Genomic DNA, 23,306 nt, shown 5'->3' with positions numbered 1-23,306 from the left:
CTCAGGGAACGAGGGAGACACTAACGGCACGCATTGCCCACTGTGGAAGGATGGAGACAATAACAACATCCATGGACAGAAGCTCAGGGAACGAGGGAGACACTAATGGCACTCATTGCCCACTGTGGGAGGATGGAGACAATAACAACATCCATGGACAGAAGCTCAGGGAACGAGGGAGACACTAATGGCACTCATTGCCCACTGTGGGAGGATGGAGACAATAACAACATCCATGGACAGAAGCTCAGGGAACGAGGGAGACACTAATTGCACTCATTGCCCACTGTGGAAGGATGGAGACAATAACAACATCCATGGACAGAAGCTCAGGGAACGAGGGAGACACTAACGGCACTCATTGCCCACTGTGGAAGGATGGAGACAATAACAACATCCATGGAGAGAAGCTCAGGGAACGAGGGAGACACTAACGGCACTCATTGCCCACTGTGGAAGGATGGAGACAATAACAACATCCAGGGACAGAAGCTCAGGGAACGAGGGAGACACTAATGGCATGCACTGGCCTGAGGAGTGTGATCAGCTTGCACTGATGAGAGACAGGGAATGAGGGAGGCACTGGAAGCCAACATAGGCCAGAGATGAGATGTGAGAGAGGGAGACCATGAGCAGGTGCATAGGGTAAGATAAGGGAGCCTCTAAAGGTGTGTATGAGACCAGAGAAAGGAATATGAGAGACTATTGCCTGAGATGGGTGTGTATAGGACAGTGAATGTCACAAACTAAGTCCTCGAGCCACAGAATAGGGTACATGATACTTATGGGGTCAGACATAGGCTGTGAGGGAGACAGTAAAAGCATGCCTAGGCCCAGATGTATGGAATGAGGGCGATGCATGCACAACACCATGGGGATGAGGAATGAAGGAGAAAGAGGCTGCAAGGTTAAAGCTGCAGAATGTGGGAGATGTGCATGAGAGGAGGGACTGGATTGAGTGAACAAGTGCATATGACATCAGAGACTGTGAATTTAAGAGCTAGGGTGCATGACGTCAGAAATAGCAAATGTGGGAGACAGTGCAGTGTATATAACACCAAATAGTGTGAAATAAAGGGATTGGATGCATGACGTCAGAGATAGGAAATGAGGGAGACAGTGCAGTGCATATGACACCAGAGACAGTGAATTAAAGAGATTGGGCGCATGACGTCAGAGATAGGAAATGAGGGAGACAGTGCAGTGTATAAGACACCAGAGACCGTGAATGAAAGAGATTGGGCGCATGACGTCAGAGATAGGAAATGAGGGAGACAGTGCAGTGTATAAGACACCAGAGACCGTGAATGAAAGAGATTGGGCGCATGACGTCAGAGATAGGAAATGAGGGATCAGGGATGGAGAACGAGGGAGACCACAAGCATGGGATAAGGGATGGAGAGTGAGGGAGATGGCACACATGGGATCAGGATGGGAGAATGAGGTAGAAGGAACACATGGGATCAGGGATGATGTAGAATGAGGGAGACAGTACACATGGGACCAGGAATGGAGAATGAGGGAGACGGCACACATGGGACGAGGCATGGAGAATGAGGGATACGTTACATATGGGACAAGGCATGGTGAATGAGGAAGACGGCACAAATGGGATCAGGGATGGAGAATGAGGGAGACGGCACACATGGGATCAGTGATGGAGAATGAGGAAGACAGTACATATGGGACCAGGGATGGTGAATGAGGGAGACAGTACATATGGGACCAGGGATGGAGAATGAGGGAGACGGTACACATGGGACGAGGCATGGAGAATGAGGGAGACAGTACACATGGGACGAGGCATGGAGACTGAGGGACACGGCACATATGGGACAAGGCATGGTGAATGAGGAAGACGGCACAAATGGGATCAGGGATGGAGAATGAGGGAGATGGTACACATGGAATCAGGGATATAGAATGAGGGAGACGGCACACATGGGATCAGTGATGGAGAATGAGGAAGACAGTACATATGGGACCAGGGATGGTGAATGAGGGAGACAGTACATATGGGACCAGGGATGGAGAATGAGGGAGACGGTACACATGGGACGAGGCATGGAGAATGAGGGAGACAGTACACATGGGACGAGGCATGGAGACTGAGGGACACGGCACATATGGGATCAGGGATGGAGAATGAGGCAGACGGTACACATGGGACGAGGCATGGAGAATGAGGGAGACGGCACACATGGAATCAGGGATGGAGAATGAGGGAGACAGTACACATGGGATCAGGGGTGGAGAATGAGGGAGACGGCACACATGGGACGAGGCATGGAGAATGAGGGAGACGGCACACATGGAATCAGGGATGGAGAATGAGGGAGACAGTACACATGGGATCAGGGGTGGAGAATGAGGGAGACAGTACACATGGGATCAGGGGTGGAGAATGAGGCAGACGGTACACATGGGACGAGGCATGGAGAATGAGGGAGACGGCACACATGGAATCAGGGATGGAGAATGAGGGAGACAGTACACATGGGATCAGGGGTGGAGAATGAGGGAGACAGTACACATGGGATCAGGGGTGGAGAATGATGGAGACAGTACACATGGGATCAGGGATGGAGAATGAGGGAGACAGTACACATGGGACGAGGAATGGAGAATGAGGGAGACGGCACACATGGAATCAGGGATGGAGAATGAGGGAGACAGCACATATGGGATCAGAGATGGAGAATGAGGGAGACGGCACACATGGGATCAGGGATGGAGAATGAGGGAGACAGTACACATGGGATCAGGGATGGAGAATGAGGGAGACGGCACACATGGAATCAGGGATGGAGAATGAGGGAGACAGCACATATGGGATCAGAGATGGAGAATGAGGGAGACAGAACACATGGAATCATGGATGGAGAATGAGCGAGACGGTACACATGGAATCATGGATGGAGAATGAGGGAGACAGTACACATGGGATCATGGATGGAGAATGAGGGAGACGGCACACATGGAATCATGGATGGAGAATGAGCGAGACGGTACACATGGGATCAGGGATGGAGAATGAGGGAGACAGTACACATGGGATCAGGGATGGAGAATGAGGGAGACGGCACACATGGAATCAGGGATGGAGAATGAGGGAGACAGCACATATGGGATCAGAGATGAAGAATGAGGGAGACAGAACACATGGAATCATGGATGGAGAATGAGCGAGACGGTACACATGGAATCATGGATGGAGAATGAGGGAGACAGTACACATGGGATCATGGATGGAGAATGAGGGAGACGGCACACATGGAATCATGGATGGAGAATGAGCGAGACGGTACACATGGGATCAGGGATGGAGAATGAGGGAGACAGTACACATGGGATCAGGGATGGAGAATGAGGGAGACGGCACACATGGAATCAGGGATGGAGAATGAGGGAGACAGCACATATGGGATCAGAGATGGAGAATGAGCGAGACGGCACACATGGAATCATGAATGGAGAATGAGGGAGACAGCACACATGGGATCAGAGATGGAGAATGAGAGAGCCCCCAAGTACCGGTGCTGATGCCGACCGATTCCGAAGAGACGCGCATGACATTATGCCACGTTACTTGAGGTAAGAACTGTCCGTGGGGCCTCGTAGCGGTCTATACCACTCTTTGATACCTTTTGACCAGCGACAGTCCTCCACTGAGTGAGTAGTTGGTGACCTCTACTAACTCACTTGTCCTTACTCAGTTTCCCACAGAACAGATACCAAATAATTTACAGCGCGTCAAACGGGACGTAATCTAGTCCTGTCAGCTCGTCCACGGTAAGCGTGAGCCCTTGAGCGTGCTACTGCATAACCACATCCATATCTTTGATGGTCAATAGTGACCCCCATTCTTAGGCCAGCATGTCATTACTAACTCCATATGTACTCTAGGAGCCATGGGCCCGATTCACAGAAGTAATCTGAGACAAAATCTTAACTTTACTACTTTCGATATTCACAAATGGCATTTAGGAGTAGTAAAGTTAGGATTTTGTCTTAAGTTTGTCTTAAGTCTGTTTTAAGTTTGTCTTAAGTCAAACTTAAGACAAAATCCTAATTTTACTACTACTAAATGCCTTCTGTAAATACCAAAAGTAGTAAATTTAGGATTTATCTCAGATTAGTTCTGCGAATCGACCCCATATATTGCTCAGAGGCCTATTCTTAATCACGACTAGTTTCCCTATAACGGCCATGGTGCACCTCACCACCACGGTAGCTCTTTGCTACCATAAGCACACTGGAACATCGGGCAATGCCAGTTACTGTGTTACAAGCTACCGCCTGTGTCCATCTCCCTCCTCACTACAGAGACTTTAATCAGAATTTAAACCAATCTAAATAGACAATATACATTTGCTTTCCCCTTTCTTATACAATGAAACTTGGCCGCGTGACTTGGATATCACCGGATATATGTAAATATATTGCTTTTTCCGTGACTGTAATAATATTATGAAATGAACATTGAAATATATTGTACTGTTGCACGTTTTGGGGACTACTGGTACCCTGCTTTATCTCTCCACTCCTCTTCTTCTTCTCCATCCATCAATACCTTATTCGATTTTTGTCTATACTATACCTACCCTCACACCACCACCCCCCTGGGACGGCCGTTATTTTCTCTTTCCTCTTTTTGCTCCCCTCCACAAATATTCTACTTGAAACTATCCCTTTACATTCCCTTATATCCGTTTCTAACCCCTACCTATATTTGCACTGAAGTGCCCGCTGACTACATGATAATATGGTATTTATGTTGACTACTGGATCGTTACACTCTATATGTATATGTCCATCATATCGCACTTTGATTACTGCACATTATGAGCACCTATATGTCCAGCCCTGAGGAAGCCCCAGGCCGGACGGCCATGTAACGGGACGAAACACGCGTTGGCTGTTACCTCCATTTTTTTCTGATTCATGAAACAATGTTTTTGTACGCACCTTTGCGAATTGACTCCAAGTTCTGAAAAAGAGTCACACCCATGAAAACCTGACAACACAACTTTGTACTGTAATTCCTTTAGAAAATTATGATAATCCCAACCTGTCCTGACAAACCTTGCAAAAACAACAATTGATGGACGGAATGTTGCACAATGGCAAAACAATCACCCCCAGTCACAGATCTGGGATTAATCCATCATTATTTTGCTCACCAAGCCACCCCAGCTCAGTCATGGCCATATGCAAATCAGTCTTGACCTTGAAACATATTGTCTCCAATGTGGAAGGGTCTCTCATTGACAAGGACAAGTACAAGACCAGGATTCACAATCCCTGATCCCATTTGTGCTGTCTCTCTCATGAAAAAAAGGAGACAGCACCCATTAGACGAGGGAAGGAAAATGAGGGAGACGGCACACATGGGTTCAGGGACGAAGAATGAGGGAGATGGCACATATGGGACCAGGGATAAAGAACGAGGGAGACAGCACACATAGGATCAGGGATGGAGAATGAGGAAGACAGTGCACATGGGATCAGGGATGGAGAATGAGGAAGACAGTACACATGGGATCAGGGATGGAGAATGAGGGAGACGGAACACATGGGATCAGGGAGGGAGAACGGGGGAGACGGCACACGTGGGTCGAGGCATGGAGAATGAGGGAGACGGCACACATAGGATCAGGGATGGAGAATGAGGGAGACGGCACACATAGGATCAGGGATGGAGAATGAGGAAGACAGTGCACATGGGATCAGGGATGGAGAATGAGGAAGACAGTACACATGGGATCAGGGATGGAGAATGAGGGAGACGGAACACATGGGATCAGGGAGGGAGAACGGGGGAGACGGCACACGTGGGTCGAGGCATGGAGAATGAGGGAGACGGCACACATAGGATCAGGGATGGAGAATGAGGGAGACGGTACACATGGGATCAGGGATGGAGAATGAGGGAGACAGTACACATGGGATCAGGGATGGAGAATGAGGGAGACGGAACACATGGGATCAGGGAGGGAGAACGGGGGAGACGGCACACGTGGGTCGAGGCATGGAGAATGAGGGAGACGGCACACATAGGATCAGGGATGGAGAATGAGGGAGACGGTACACATGGGATCAGGGATGGAGAATGAGGGAGACGGTACACATGGGATCAGGGATGGAGAATGAGGGAGACAGTACACATGGGATCAGGGATGGAGAATGAGGGAGACGGAACACATGGGATCAGGGAGGGAGAACGGGGGAGACGGCACACGTGGGTCGAGGCATGGAGAATGAGGGAGACGGTACACATAGGATCAGGAATGGAGAATGAGGAAGACGGCACACATAGGTTCAGGGATGGAGAATGAGAGAGACGGAACACATGGGATCAGGGATGGAGAGTGAGGGAGACAGTACACATGGGATCAGGGATTGAGAATGAGGGAGACGGCACACATAGGATCAAGGATGGAGAATGAGGGAGACGGTACACATGGGATCAGGGATGGAGAATGAAGGAGATGGAGCACATGGGATCAGGGAGGGAGAATGGGGGAGTCTGGAGATTGCACACATGGGATCAGGGCGGGAGAATGAGGTAGACGGAACACATGGGATCAGGGATGGAAAATGAGGGAGATGGAACACATGGGATCAGGGAGGGAGAACAGGGGAGACGGCACACATGGGTCGAGGCATGGAGAATGAGGGAGACGGCACACATAGGATCAGGAATGGAGAATGAGGGAGACGGCACACATAGGTTCAGGGATGGAGAATGAGAGAGACGGAACACATGGGATCAGGGATTGAGAATGAAGGAGACGGCACACATAGGTTCAGGGATGGAGAATGAGAGAGACGGAACACATGGGATCAGGGATGGAGAGTTAAGGAGACAGTACACATGGGATCAGGGATTGAGAATGAGGGAGACGTCACACATGGGATCAGGGATGGAGAATGAGGGAGACGGAACACATAGAATCAGGGATGGAGAAAGAGGGAGACGGCGCACATGGGTCGAGGCATGGAGAATGAGGGAGATGGCACACATAGGATCAGGAATGGAGAATGAGGGAGACTGCACCCATAGGTTCAGGGATGGAGAATGAGAGAGACGGAACACATGGGATCAGGGATGGAGAGTGAGGGAGACGGAACACATAGGATCAGGGAGGGAGAATGAGGGAGACGGAACACATAGGATCAGGGATGGAGAAAGAGGGAGACGGAACACATAGGATCAGGGAGGGATAGTGAGGGAGACGGAACACATAGGTTCAGGGAAGGAGAAGGAGAGAGACGGAACACATGGGATCAGGGTGGGAGAATGAGGGAGACGGAACACATAGGATCAGGGATGGAGAATGAGGGAGACGGAACAGATAGGATCAGGGATGGAGAATGAGGGAGACAGTACACATGGGATCAGGGATGGAGAATGAGGGAGACGGCACACATTGGATCAGGGATGGAGAATGAGGGAGACGGCACACATTGGATCAGGGATGGAGAATGAGGGAGACGGCACACATGGCATCAGGGATGGAGAATGAGGGAGGCAGAACACATAGGATATGGGATGGAGAATGAGGGAGACAGCACACATGGGTCGAGGCATGGAGAATGAGGGAGACGGCACACATAGGATCAGGAATGGAGAATGAGGGAGACGGCACACATAGGATCAGGGATGGAGAATGAGGGAGACGAACACATGGAATCAGGGATGGAGAATGAGGGAGACAGAACACATGGGATCAGGGAGGGAGAATGAGGGAGACGGAACACATAGGATCAGGGAGGGAGAATGAGGGAGACGGAACACATAGGATCAGGGATGGAGAATGAGGGAGACGGAACACATGGGATCAGGGAGGGAGAATGAGGGAGACGGAACACATAGGATCAGGTAGGGAGAATGAGGGAGACGGAACACATAGGATCAGGGATGGAGAATGAGGGAGACTGCACACATGTGATTAGGGATGGAGAATAAGGGAGACAGAACACATAGGATATGGGATGGAGAAGAGGGAGACAGAACACATAGGATCAGGGAGGGAGAATGAGGGAGGCAGTACACATGGGATCAGGGATGGAGAATGAGGAAGACGGAACACATAGGATCAGGGATGGAGAATGAGGGAGACAGTACACATGGGATCAGGGATGGAGAATGAGGGAGATGGCACACATGGCATCAGGGATGGAGATTGACGGAGACGGCACACATGGGAACAGGGAGGGAGAACGAGGGAGACTGCACCCATGGGATCAGGATGGAGAATGAGGGAGACGGCACACATGGGACGAGGCATGGAGAATGAGGGAGACGGTACACATGGGACGAGGCATGGAGAATGAGGGAGACGGCACACATGGGATCAGGGATGGAGAATTAGGAACACGGCACACATGTGATCATGGATGGAGAATTAGGGAGACGGCACACATGGGTTCAGGGTTTGAGAAGGAGGGAGACGGCACACCTGGGATTAATAAAGGTAAATGAGGGAGACAGCACACTTGGGATCAGGGATGGAGAACGAGGGGAATGGCACACCTGGGATTAACATTAGACGAGGGACGGAGAATGAGGAAGACCGCACACATCGGATCAGGGATGGAGAATGAGTAAGACGGCACACATGGGATCAGGGTCTAGAAGTAAGGTAGAAGGCACATATGGGATCAGGGTCCAGAAGTGAGGGAGACGGCACACATGGGATTGAGGTCCAGAAGTAAGGGAGAAGGCACACATGGGATCAGAGTCCAGAAGTAAGGGAGAAGGCATGCATGGGATCAGGGATCAGAAGTGAGGGAGAAGGCATGCATGGCATCAGTGTCCAGAAGTAAGGGAGGAGGCATGCATGGGATCAGGGTCCAGAAGTAAGGGAGAATGCATGCATGGATTGAGGTCCAGAAGTAAGGGAGAAGGCACACATGGGATTAATGTTCAGAAGTAAGGGTGAAGGCATTCATGGGATCAGTGTCCAGAAGTAAGGGAGACGTCCCCCCTCCTTTTTAATTTGTATCTTCAGCCTCTTATTCACTCCCTGGGTAGCTGGGACGTCACCGTATTCAACTACGCTGACGATTTACAAATTATTTTTCCCCTTTCCTCCCCTGATGCCGTCACCAATTTTAAGGCTGTCATGATACACATCCAGCAATGGATGAATCAAAATCAATTAAAGCTCAATCCAGGGAAAACTGAGCTCCTCCTCCCTGGGAGAAGCGCTCCCCATTGGGGCCCCCAGTATTGGCCATCGGAGCTTGGTCCGTCTCCTTCTCCTGCTGGCTGTGTAAAGAGCCTCGGCGTCATTATCGACTCTGAGCTCACTCTCAAGGCCCAGGTGAGTGCCGTAACATCTTCCTGTATGTTCCAGCTACACAGGATACAGAAAGCTGCCCACCTCTTGACCCCTGAAGCTTTGCTACAAGTCCTAATAGCATTGGTGATGTCCCGCTTGGATTTCTCTAATTCTTTGTATCTTGGTCTATCCAAATCCCTGCTGTCTAGGCTACAGATCATTCAAAACCAGGCTGCCAGACTGGCATTTAAAATCCCCAGATGGCAATCGGCCAAACCTTTATTACACCAACTACATTGGCTTCCAGTCAGTGAAAGAATAGCCTTCAAGGTTGGCTGCCTGGTCTTTAAAGCCTTGACTGGTCCCTCTCCTGCTTTCCTGAAGTCCCTGGTTACCCCCTACTGCCCCTCCCGTACTCTGAGGTCCACTCACCTTCAGCTTTTAGTCACTACCCGGTTTAAACTTATCAAATTAGGCGGCCGCAGCTTCTCTCACTTGGCTCCCAAATTATGGAATTCTTTTCCACTCTCACTCAAGACTTCATATTCTCTTTTATCATTTAGGAAATCTCTAAAAACTCTGCTCTTCTCACACTCCCAATAAAATCCCTCTTGTACAGTCTCAGTGTCCTATCAGCGCCAGGAAACTCATGGTGACAGTGCGCTCAACAAATGTCCATTAACATAACATAACATAACACACATGGGATCAGGGATGAAGAATGAGGAAGACGGAACACATGGGATCAGGGCTGGAGAATGAGGGAGACGGAACACATGGGACCAGGGATGGAGAATGAGGGAGACGGAACACATGGGACCAGGGATGGAGAATGAGGGAGACGGAACACATGGGATCAGGGATGGAGATTGACGGAGACGGAACACATGGGATCAGGAATGGAGAATGAGGGAGACGGAACACATGGGACGAGGCATGGAGAATGAGGTAGACGTCACACATGGGATCAGGGATGGAGAATTAGGAACGGGGCACACATGGGATCAGGGATGGAGAATTAGGAACACCGCACACATGTGATCATGGATGGAGAATTAGGGAGACGGCACACCTGGGATTAATAAAGGTAAATGAGGGAGACAGCACACATGGGATCAGGGATGGAGAGCGAGGGGGATGGCACACCTGGGATTTACATTAGACGAGGGACAGAGAATGAGGAAGACAGCACACATCGGATCAGGGATGGAGAATGAGTAAGACGGCACACATGGGATCAGGGTCTAGAAGTAAGGGAGAAGGCACATATGGGATCAGGGTCCAGAAGTGAGGGAGACGCCACACATGGGATCAGAGTCCAGAAGTAAGGGAGGAGGCATGCATGGGATTAGGGTCCAGAAGTAAGGTAGACAGCACGCATGTGATTAGGGTCCAGAAGTAAGGGAGAAGGCACACATGGGATTAGGGTTCAGAAGTAGGGGAGAAGGTACGCATGGTATCAGGTCCAGAAGTAAGGGAGAAGGCATGCATGGGATTAGGGTCCAGAAGTAAGGGAGAATGCATGTATGGGATAAGGGTCCAGAAATAAGGGAGAAGGCACACATGGGACTAAGGTTCAGAAGTAAGGGAGAAGGCACACATGGGATTAAGGTTCAGAAGTAAGGGAGAAGGCATGCATGGGATCAGGGCTCAGAAGTGAGGGAGAAGGCACGTATGGCATCAGTGTCCAGAAGTAAGGGAGACGGCACACATGGGATTAGGGTCCAGAAGTAAGGGAGAAGGCACACATGGGATTGGAGTCCAGAAGTAAAGGAGAAGATACGCATGGGATTAGGGTCCAGTAGTAAGGAAGGAGCCACACATGGAATTGAGATCCAGAAGTAAGGGAGAAGGCACACATCGGATTGAGGTCCAGAAGTAAGGGAGAAGGCATGCATGGGATTGGAGTCCAGAAGTAAGGGAGAAGGTACACATTGGATTAGGGTCCAGAAGTAAGGGAGGAGGCACACATGGAATTGGAGTCCAGAAGTAAGGGAGAAGGTACTCATGGGATTTGGGTCCAGAAGTAAGGGAGGAGGCTCACAGGGGATTGAGGTCCAGAAGTAAGGGAGAAGGCACACATGGGATCAGAGTCCAGAAGTAAAGGAGAAGGCATGCATGGGATCAGGGATCAGAAGTGAGGGAGAAGGCATGCATGGCATCAGTGTCCAGAAGTAAGGGAGGAGGCATGCATGGGATCAGTGTCCAGAAGTAAGGGAGGAGGCACACATGGAATTGGGGTCCAGAAGTAAGGGAGAAGGTACGCATGGGATTAGGGTCCAGAAGTAAGGAAGGAGGCACACATGGATTGAGGTCCAGAAGTAAGGGAGAAGGTACACGTGTGATTGAGGTCCAGAAGTAAGGGTAAAGGCACGAATGGGATCAGGGTCCAGAAGTAAGGGAGACGACACAGATGGGATTAGGGTCCAGAAGTAAGGGAGGAGGCACACATGGAATTGGGGTCCAGAAGTGTAAGGGAGAAGGTACGCATGGGATAAGGTCCAGAACTAAGGGAGAAGGCACACATGGGATTGGGGTCCAGGAGTAAGGGAGGCAGCACACATGGGATTAGGGTCCAGAAGTAAGGGAGGAGGCACACATGGAATTGGGGTCCAGAAGTAAGGGAGGAGGCATGCATGGGATCAGGGTCCAGAAGTGAAGGAGATGGCACACATTAAATCAGGGTCCAGAAGTAAGTGAGAAGCACACATGGGATTGGGGTCCAGAAGTAAGGGAGGAGACATGCATGGGCTCAGTGTCCAGAAGTAAGGGAGAAGGTACGCACGGGATCAGGTTCTAAAAGTAACGGAGAAGGCACTCATGGGATCAGGTTCTAGAAGTAAGGGAGAAGGCACACATGGGATTGGGGTCCAGAAGTAAGGGAGACAGCACACATGGGATTGGGGTCCAGAAGTAAGGGAGACAGCACACATGGGATTGGGGTCCAGAAGTAAGGGAGAAGGCACACATGGGATTGGGGTCCAGAAGTAAGGAAGACAGCACACATGGGATTGGGGTCCAGAAGTAAGGGAGAAGGCACACATGGGATTGGGCCCAGAAGTAAGGGAGACAGCACACATGGGATTGGGGTCCAGAAGTAAGGGAGACTGCACACATGGGATTGGGGTCCAGAAATAAGGGAGAAGGCACACATGGGAGTAGGGTCCAGAAGTAAGGGAGATTGGATTTGGGTCCAGAAGTAAGGGAGAAGCCACACATGGGATTGGGGTTCAGAAGTAAGGGAGGAGGCACGCATGGGATTGGGCTCTAGAAGAAAGGGAGAAGGCACACATGAGCTCAGGGTCCAGAAGTAAGGGAGGAGGCACGCATAGGATTAGGGTTTAGAAGTAAGGAAGGAGGCCCACATGGGATTAGGGTTCAGAAGTAAGGAAGGAGGCACATATGGGATTAGGGTTCAGAAGTAAGGGAGGAGGCACACATGGGATTAGGGTTTAGAAGTAAGGAAGGAGGCACACATGGGATTAGGGTTCAGAAGTAAGGGAGGAGGCACACATGGGATTAGGGTTTAGAAGTAAGGAAGGAGGCACACATGGGATTAGGGTTCAGAAGTAAGGGAGGAGGCACACATGGGATGAGAGACCAGAGTGAGGGAGGCGGTGATGAATATACAGAAGTTCTAATACTCACAGAAGGGCCTGGATCCAAACAGTCAGTGTTGACGAGAATAGGGGCTGGATTTGCCTGAGAGGAAGAAGACAGAAGAGTCTGTCAGCAAAAGCAGTTTTTTTTTTAATTCATGAGCGATTTTATTCAAAGGTTGCACAATAAACAAGCACATAAATTCAAATTAATATAAATTAAAAATAAAACAATATAATATAATATAAAATATGTTATGCTCGATTCTCTAATCTGTGTCCTTATGCGAGTCAGACGTAGGCATGGATGAAATGTTACACTCTGCATGCAAACCTTTCACCGGTTCACATATCTTCAGAAACTCCCTTCAAATAAAGCCTTTCCTACCATCTTCTTCCGCACATTCGAATGCCTATCCCTAGAACTTCAAGTACATCACGGCTCACCCTTCAGGTTCCATGTCATCTACCACCCGCCCAGTAACTGCTCTTCCTTCATGGAGGAACTCATTGACTTCATTATTGAGCAATATTCTCAAAGTGATAGGCAGATCTTCCTAGGTGACTTAAATCTCCATTGGGGCTCCTTGGAAGACTCAGCTGCCAAAAAGCTTGCCACTTTACTCTCAGCCAACGATCTTGTCCAACACTGCTCGGAAATTACACACGCCAAGGGCTCAATTCTGGACCTTGTTATTTCTAAATCAGACAAGCTTACCATTGCTCCCCCTATCCATGTAGACTGGTCAGACCATTTCCTTCCCTTCTGTTTTCCCCTTTCGCACGATATAACTCTTGGTCAACCTAAAAGGGCTTATACCTGGTTCTGCTAAAAACATTGATCTTGAGACTCTCTGTGATTCTGTTATGCGTTCACTTCCTAGACTAGACCCTAACGCAGATGTCAACGATCTCACCCCCCATTGCCTCTCAATCCTAGCAGGCGAAATTGACAATGTCGCTCCACTCCAAAGCAAAAGGAAAAGACCCACCCCATCAGCACTTTGGTTCAATAAAGCTCTCTATGATGAAAGGAAAAACGTTAGAATTTTGGAGAAACATTGGAGACAATCTCCATCCACCTCCAATCTATATCATTTACATTCGGCAAGATCGAAATACCACAGTCACATCTTCCATGAAAAAGCATCACATTTCAGATCCCTCCTCGACTCAGCCAAAAACTCACAAAAAACTTTTTGAACTCATTAAAAACCCAAACTGCTATCCTCAAACCATCAAACCTGGGGATGCTTCAAAGAAAGCAACAGATTTCGCTATATTCTTTGATGAAAAGGTAAAATCACTAGTGGATCAGGTCACCCACCCCACCCCATTGAAGAGCGAAAATTCTTAGTCACTTGGCAGAACTTTGCAGCCATCTCGGAAGATGACCTCCTCAAATGCATCCTCGAAACCAAACCCTCCAACCATTCTTCTGACCCCATACCTAGTGTCATCGCCATCGATTTCTATACCAATACTCTCCTTTATTGGACCAGGCTAGTTAATCTCTTCCTCAGTCAAGGCTCCCTCCCAGCTGTCCTCAAAACAGGACAGGTTACCCCTCTTCGAAAAAAACCTCTGCAGATGCGAACAACTTCCGCCCCATCACCAATCTCCCTTTTCTTTAAAAAATCACAGAAAAATGTATTGCAAAACAACTTTCCCAACACATTATGGACCATAATCTCCTTGACGTGTTCCAGTATGGCTTCATTCAAAATTGCAGCACTGAAACAGCCCTGCTGCAAGTGATTGGTGATGCGCTGCATATACTCGATTCTGGGGAAGCGTGCCTTCTGATTCTTCTTGACCTCTCTGCAGCCTTTGACACTGTTAATCATAGCACTCTTCAACAGAGAATGGGCGTGGAAGGCACAGTACTCAAATGGTTTGCCTCATTCCTCTCGGACAGATCCCAAATGATCAAGATTACGAACAGTCTCTAATCTCTTTGCGGATGACACTCAAATCTACCTCAACGTGTCTTCCTCACAAGATCTCTCACTACTCAACTCTAATCTAAACCCTATTCACAACTGGATGTTAGTTCACCAACTCATTCTCAATCCCTCCAAAACTGAATTCCTCCTCCTATCTACCTCTCTCTCCCCACCTCCTGTTCAATCCTGGATGGAACAGCTGAATTTACTCAACAATAAACCCATCATTCTCAACAGCGCTAAATCCCTAGGTGTAATACTTGACAAAAGACTCAACCTAATCTCACACATCAACTCCATTGCCAAGAATGCACGTTATCAGCTGCGCCGTCTGTGGTGGATTCGTCGGTTCTTCCCGGAGAAAGACCTAAAAACCTTGGTCTAATCGCTAGTTCTCTCTAGACTGGATTATTGCAATTCTCTTCTGACTGGCCTGACCAAATCACACCTCTCCCCCCCAAATCCGTCCTCCATTCAGCAGCCCGCTTCATTTTAGGTTCCAAACGAAGTGACCACATCACTCCTATCCTGTCTTCTCTTCGATGGCTTCCCATCGAGGCAAGATCTATTTACAAAACGGCCTGAATCACCCACAAAGCCTTCCACAATTCCTCCCCTCGTTATCTGGCGAATAAACGGAAATTGTCTGGAGGCTCGAGACCTTCTCGGAATGCGGAAAGGTTTCTGCTTGAGCCCCCCTCCTTCAAAAGGGAAAAAATCGATGGCTCAATCGTTCTCAGGTAATGTGGTGAGAATCTGGAACTCGCTTCCTCCATTGCTCCGTGCCACCTGCTCTACTCGGATCTTCAAAGCTGACCTCAAATCTCTTCTATTCCAAAGCCACTTTCAGAACTAATACCTTGATTCTCAGACCCCTCTAGGAAGTTCGTTAGTCATTGTAAATTTTAAATATTTTCTTGTACATTCCTCACCCTTGCTTGCTGTGTTTGATATTGTGTTCTTGCCTTCTATATTTTTCCCTACCTCTTCTTGCTTGCTGTGTTTGTGTCCTGCTATTTTTGTAACGTTCTATTTTGTATTGTATTGTAATTGCATTTATATAGCGCTTACTACCCCCGACGAGGCGTCAAAGCGCTTTTTCGGGGAGTAGCACGCTACTCCGGGACCCATAGAGGATTAGTGTTGAATTAGTATGGTGAAACATGCAAGTACATTTTAAGTGGTGGATAGGTTAGTCAGTTATTTGGATTTAAATTGATAGCAGAAGGATAGAGAAGGACAAAGGTTTGTTTTTATATAGCGCTTGTTGACGCACGCTATTCAGGAAGCCTACAAAGGATTAGTGGTGAATTAATATGGTGAAATATGAAGTAATTTCAGTGGTGGATATTAGTCAGTTACTTGGAGTGAGAAGGATAGCGGAGGGATAAAAGGGGGAAGAAAGATTTGCATTCATATAGCACTTATTACCCCCGATGGGTGTTGAATCGCTTTTCAGACGAGTAGCACGCCAAGCCGGAACCCATAAAGGATTACTGTTAAAAATTAGTATAGTAAAAAAAAATATGAAGTAATTTGAGTAGTTGATATGGTATTCAGTTAATTGGGTAGTATATTGGTATAGTTTAATATGGAATTTGAGAAGTGAACATGTTAGTCTGTTCATTTTGAATGAAAAGGATAGTGGAGGGATAAAAGAGTGAAAGATTTTTTTTTTAGGTCTTAGTAATAGGAGGAGGCTTTTGGATGAGTAAAAAGGAGTTTTGCAGGGGAGGACTCAGAGGAAAGAGTTTAGAAAGGTTTGTTTTAGGGGATCAGTATAGTAATAGAGGTGTCCGATGATGCAAGGAGGGGTAGAGTAGGAGAGAGTCTAGAGAGGGTTATTTTGGCAATCATAGTAGTGGTATGGGTTTGGGATAAATGAGAGAGTGGATGTAGAGGATATATTGATAGATGTATAAGATGAGAGATAGGGTAGTGCATTGGAAGGAGTAGTAGAAGACGTTTGAGATGAGTCAGAAGGTTGGGCTAGAAGATATATTGAGCGAAGTATAGGCTGAGAAATAGGGTAGTGCATTGGAAATGCTAAATTAGAAGAAAGTGATAAATATGTGGATCCATAATTACATTGAAAGCATATGTGTTGCAAGAGTTACAAAGTGTGGTGGTGTGCAGTGTGTGTGTTGTGTGTTAGTGTTATTATGGTAGAAGGGAGAGGAGGGTGTTTGTTGGACAACTGATGGAAGGATGATTATACGTTTGTTAGTGATAAAAGGTGGTGTGTTAGGTGTAATTACAGCAGGGTGAGTGTGTCTGAATGGGATGTAGTTAAGTATGGAGTTGATTGGCGTTGTGTTAGTGATGAGTGTATTGGTTAGTGGTATAGGATAGAGTTGTGTACTGTTTGTAGGTGATGGTGATATGTGTGGTAGTTGGGATAGGGTGTGTAGATGTGGTTTGGTTGGGTTCGTAGTGCAGGCTGGTACATTAATCTGTGCATAGTGTTGTGCGCGGTGTACATTTGGTGTGAGTGTGTTGCTCTGTTTGTGGATGTGGATGGTGTGGGCTGGGTATTGCCAAATGAGAAAAAGGGCAGCATTTCTGGCCCTGGTCCTGACCAGTCTCGGGCTGAGACGCCCTAAGCCTGGCCTTTTTTATAGCCCTAGTAATCAGGTGACCCCTTCAGCCACCTGCATTGTCTGGAGAAGCTGTTCTCATCCTCAATCTTGTGTCGTGGCAAAGCAGGGGCATCCAAAATGAATCCCACTGGTGTCAGCACTTGGACTTACGCACACAGAGAGCCCTCCCACTGCAGCCATAGTTCGCGCACACGGCACATGCACATGACATACATGCAGAGTGCCAGCCCAAGCTTCCAGGCATTCACATAAGAACAGACGTTACACAAGAGGGCCAGTTGGCCACACCCTCACGGACTCATATATAAGGTCTGGTCACAGTAGTAATCTCAAAATGTAGTCTGCTGCCACTACCACCTCATGGGCTCTACCCAGGACTGTGAGGGCACTCTCGGTGTGCCCCCGGGGCACAGGTCAGGTCCTGATCCTGGGCCTGGCCCTCCACACACACGCTAAACAAGCGTGACACTAAGGGTGAGAGAACAAGTCATATACATATATAGATGCAGTCGGCACACAGGATAGAGGAACACATCTGTATGCCATGCACGGGACATTGCCACAGTCCCATCCAACATATATGGTCCGATGTTGTCAACAAGGGGTTCCGGTGACATTTACAAACCATGAGGCTGGAGGCAGAGTGGTTTATACATATCACCGGAGCCCCGAGATGGCAATACAGGACCATATTACACATTACTCATTATGGATTTTATTATATTATATGATTTATTAATTGGTTTTAGTACTTTTAAGCAAGATTTAGAGTATTTAGAACATTTCAACATCATCTGTGTACTTTTCAATGTTGAGACTGCAGTTATGTCTGTCAACGTTTTGAGAAATGTGTGTTTTTGTTGAGGATAATGTACTAACATGTTTAAAATTTGCTTTATTTAACAATGTGTATTACTATAAATCAAATTTTAAATTCCAAGAACATTGTAAGAAAATTAAAATCATGCATTCTATGGTGTGTTTTTCTTTTGTAGTACCTTCACACTATAGAGTTGGCTTAACAAAACATATGAGAGAGAGAGAAAATAAAGTGCGGTGTAGGACAGTGTAACTTTTTGCTGCCGGGGTCCTGTTTTTATAATGTTTATTTTCACACACACTGGGGGGAATCTATTGGTACATTCTAGCATCAGGGCTGGGCCTTCAAGGCTGGGGTTGTCAGGTGCGCTGATTCATGTTATAAGAGCTGGACCGATAGTGTGAAATGTTTTTTACCAGCGCCGTAAGAAAAATGAAATGATTTGTTTAACTTTTTTATTTATCTGGGGAAGGTACACATGCAAATTAATTTAGCACTCGGAATTGTGCTAAATAATTCACAGTTCGACCTCTTTTTTGTGAAATACGAGCTTTGAAACCCCTGACAAATATTCAATAGGAAGGCTTACCCACACCTATGTATATATGTAAGCCTTACCCACACAAATTTATATATGCAAGGCTTACCCACACGTATGTATATATGTAAGGCTTACCCACACGTATGTATATATGTAAGGCTTACCCACACGTATTTATATATGTAAGGCTTACCCACACATATGTATATATGTAAGGCTTACCCACATGTATGTATATATGTAAGGCTTACCCACACGTATGTATATATGTAAGGCTTACCCACACGTATGTATATATGTAAGGCTTACCCACACGTATGTATATATGTAAGGCTTACCCACACAAATTTATATATGCAAGGCTTACCCACACGTATGTATATATGTAAGGCTTACCCACACGTATGTATATATGTAAGGCTTACCCACACGTATTTATATATGTAAGGCTTACCCACACATATGTATATATGTAAGGCTTACCCACATGTATGTATATATGTAAGGCTTACCCACACGTATGTATATATGTAAGGCTTACCCACACGTATGTATATATGTAAGGCTTGCCCACACGTATTTATATATGTAAGGCTTACCCACACGTATGTATATATGTAAGGCTTACCCACACATATTTATATATGTAAGGCTTACCCACACGTATGTATATATGTAAGGCTTACCCACACATATTTATATATGTAAGGCTTACCCACACGTATGTATATATGTAAGGCTTACCCACACATATTTATATATGCAAGGCTTACCCTCACGTATGTATATATGTAAGGTTTACCCACACGTACACATATATAAATATAAATATTGATAAAAGAGAGTATGCCAGTATTCTAGAGGGCATATCCTTTGCCTTGGGATCTAATCTGTGCTGAGCCCTCCCTAATTCCTTTCCCCAAACATGTGACACGCTTGTGAGTTATTCCAATTCTGACAAGATTGGCACATGTGCGGGGGTATCTTACATGCTACTCACCTGGTATGTGGTTACAGCACTCATCATATATCACAACACTGGCTCACTCTTCATCACAGAAACACAGCTCACGCTTCTCCCTCCTCCTTCTTCCTACAGGATCGAGAACCCGGCGCGGCATGCAGACCACCCTGGTCAGAAGGAGGAGGTCTTGCTGTTATTCATACGTTCTCCTGGTGCTGCACCATGGGTAAGCAAGGAACATTCAACTCCATGGAGCTTCTCACATACTACTTCCCAGTCTGCCTTCTTCCACTTCACCTACAGACTTCTTGGTCTGGGCAAGTACTTCATAGGCAAATTCTCAGACTGCTCACCACCTGATCCATCCAACTTGCCCATATCACCGCTCCAGGTGGCGTATATCTCCCAGACAACTCAAGCAAGAAAAAACACAAAGACACTCCTCTGTCTCATTGACACACTCATTACGGTACAACAGGTCACCCAAACCACACTAGACTGGCAACAACCTCGTTTTCTCGCCACCACCAACCATTCAACGTAAACCTGCCGAACCCCTGAAATGGACCAACCACTCCGCCAACCCTTCACCCTTCTCAGCGTCCAACCAACACATCAAGGTCAACCCAAAAGAGAACAAGAAACCTTCAGATCCTTTAAAGTCTTCTCCTTACATGACCTAAAGGTTCCACCTCTACATCCAATGTCAACCCGCTTCCAAACAACTTCAACAAATTTCCGGAAAATCATGTGAACATCAGGATTTCAAGTAAACACAGGATTCCAAGCTGAACCCTTCAGCGCCATGGTGCGCAGAAAACCCCACGGACAACAAACGGTTTAGTTACAGATAGAAAAGAAAATGGGGTGGAGGGTCTAAGCCACAAAGCCCCATCACTTCTAAGGACCCACCCCTCCTCGCGTGGATATTTTTGAGAAGATGGCAGGTCTGGGTTTTGCTGGAGTATGTCCAGTGAAGAATATTCTTCACCCAACTGGAACTAAACCCTTGTGCGCCAAGAGGGAGTGTGAGGATGACATTCCACACTGACGTATCAACACTTGCGGGTTGGCAGGCGCGATGCCAGGCTGGGTCCTTCATGGCAAAGCAGGGTACCACTGCCTGTGAAAGACGCAGGGTGTTCCCGCTCAAAAGCAAATCTTGGGGTGGGGGTTGCTGCATGGCAGGGAACACGGCAGGGTTGGGAGGGGACAGGCTATTTCTGTTCGCAAAATGAATAGTTGCGAGCGACACTGTAATTAAAAGCGATGAGATTCCAGCTCAAGAGGCGCGTTTAGCCCCATCCTCCAGTTGGCGCCCGCTGTTCATTGGACGAAGCTAGAATGGATAGAAAATAGGCCCAGGCACCAAAATAAAAATGGCCCCGTTAGCGAATCTGATAGCTAAAAAAAGTGGCCCAACATTTGCAAACCATGGCAGTTTTGTACTTGTAAAGCCATGCTCTATAGGTGCTTTATATGGTATGGGAGACTGCATGCATTTCAGCTTGCGGCAGGCAATGTTTGTTTTATTATCAGGGGAATCAACAGTAGAAGCTGGCCCATCAGACCATAAAACTGGCCAGCAAACAGCCAAAAAGAAATCCCACACTCGGACCTGTCAGAGCAGACCATCTGGCACTGCCCGATTGGCCTATATTCCAGATCTGCCTCTTCTACTGTAATCACGCGAGAGGAAGCGAGAATCCCGCTGGCAAGGCGGGAGGAGAGAGCCATGGCCTGGGCCTTGGAGGATAGGAGCCATGCCTAACAGCAGAGTGGACAGGCTAGCAGTGAACTGGAAGGGCAGGAGAGCGTGAAGCGCAACTTCCAATGATATCCAGGCGTCCAGGGAAGTCCTCGAAGGGGGTGTGTCTCCCAGTGTACTGTGAGGGGGACAGACCAGCACTGTAGCTGGGGGGCTTCCAGACAGGCGGGGTCGTGAAATGTGTGGGAATCTCACGTGTTTACTGACAGACCTCACAGCCTCAATCTAGCCCTCCACTCGGTCATGATGAGGGTGAACAATGTTTACGTCCGCAAAGAGGCAGGCACCCAACATTGGTTCTAGCAAAGTTCACAGCACACCCCACACTGGACAGTACCACCTCCCGCCTCCAGCCCGGCCAGGATGGCTCACTGATGTACAGTGATGACCAGGCCTGAGTGAACCAGTCATCCTAATGACTACAACAACCGTTATCGTAAGAGATTGAAGAGTAGCACGCCTCACCAGGCCTGCGTGGACCTGCCATTCTTCCAACCACACCAGCCGCTTATCGTAAGAGATCGTAGAATAGCACGCCCCACCAGGCTTGCGTGGACCTGCCATCCTTCCGACCACAACAGCCGCTTATCGTAAGAGATGAGTAGCATACCCCACCAGGCCTGCGTGGACCTGCCATCCTTCCGACCACACCAGCCGCTTATCGTAAGAGATCGAAGAGTAGCATACCCCACCAGGCCTGCGTGGACCTGCCATCCTTCCGACCACACCAGCCGCTTATCGTAAGAGATGATTAGCGTGCCCCACCAGGCCTGCGTGGACCTGCCATCCTTCCAACCACACCAGCCGCTTATCGTAAGAGATCGAAGAGTAGCATACCCCACCAGGCCTGCGTGGACCTGCCATCCTTCCGACCACAACAGCCGCTTATCGTAAGAGATCGAAGAGTAGCACGCCCTACCAGGCCTGCGTGGACCTGCCATCCTTCCGACCACACCAGCCGCTTATCGTAAGAGATCAAAGAGTAGCACGCCTCACCAGACCTGCGTGGACCTGCCATCCTTCCAACTACACCAGCCGCTTATCGTAAGAGATCAAAGAGTAGCATACCCCACCAGGCCTGCGTGGACCTGCCATCCTTCCGACCACACCAGCCGCTTATCGTAAGAGATGAGTAGCGTGCCCCACCAGGCCTGCGTGGACCTGCCATCCTTCCAACCACACCAGCCGCTTATCGTAAGAGATCGAAGAGTAGCATACCCCACCAGGCCTGCGTGGACCTGCCATCCTTCCGACCACACCAGCCGCTTATCGTAAGAGATGAGTAGCGTGCCCCACCAGGCCTGCGTGGACCTGCCATCCTTCCGACCACAACAGCCGCTTATCGTAAGAGATCGAAGAGTAGCACGCCCCACCAGGCCTGCGTGGACCTGCCATCCTTCCGACCACACCAGCCGCTTATCGTAAAAGATCAAAGAGTAGCACGCCCCACCAGACCTGCGTGGACCTGCCATCCTTCCAACTACACCAGCCGCTTATCGTAAGAGATCGAAGAGTAGCACGCCCCACCAGGCCTGCGTGGACCTGCCATCCTTTCAACTACACCAGCCGCTTATTGTAAGAGATGAGTAGCGTGCCCCACCAGGCCTGCGTGGACCTGCCATCCTTCCGACCACACCAGCCGCTTATCGTAAGAGATCGAAGAGTAGCATACTCCACCAGGCCTGCGTGGACCTGCCATCCTTCCTCCGGGGGCCTCTTTGTTTTGCCAGTTTGTTTTATTTCTTTGATGTTGCTACTGCCTGTGTGTCTATTCTTCT

The 23,306-nt window shown here is 48.2% G+C and overlaps 1 protein-coding gene across 4 annotated transcripts in view; it reads right to left on the bottom strand.

Moving 5' to 3' along the window:
* The window catches only part of DLG3 (discs large MAGUK scaffold protein 3), a 1,928,515-nt gene that overhangs the window by 868,901 nt on the left and 1,036,308 nt on the right, over window positions 1-23,306 (bottom strand). For all 4 annotated transcript variants that reach the window (XM_078640191.1, XM_078640192.1, XM_078640194.1 and 1 more), the window contains one exon: window positions 12,939-12,992. In XM_078640191.1, the coding sequence (XP_078496317.1) occupies window positions 12,939-12,992 (54 nt within the window). The remainder of the gene's footprint in view (window positions 1-12,938; window positions 12,993-23,306) is intronic.

This window comes from Lissotriton helveticus, chromosome 4_2 (genome assembly GCF_964261635.1).
Source record: "Lissotriton helveticus chromosome 4_2, aLisHel1.1, whole genome shotgun sequence".
Classification (NCBI taxonomy): Eukaryota; Metazoa; Chordata; class Amphibia; order Caudata; family Salamandridae; genus Lissotriton; species Lissotriton helveticus.
Note: the sequence above shows the minus strand (reverse complement) of the source record. Positions and strands in the feature narration are given on the sequence as shown.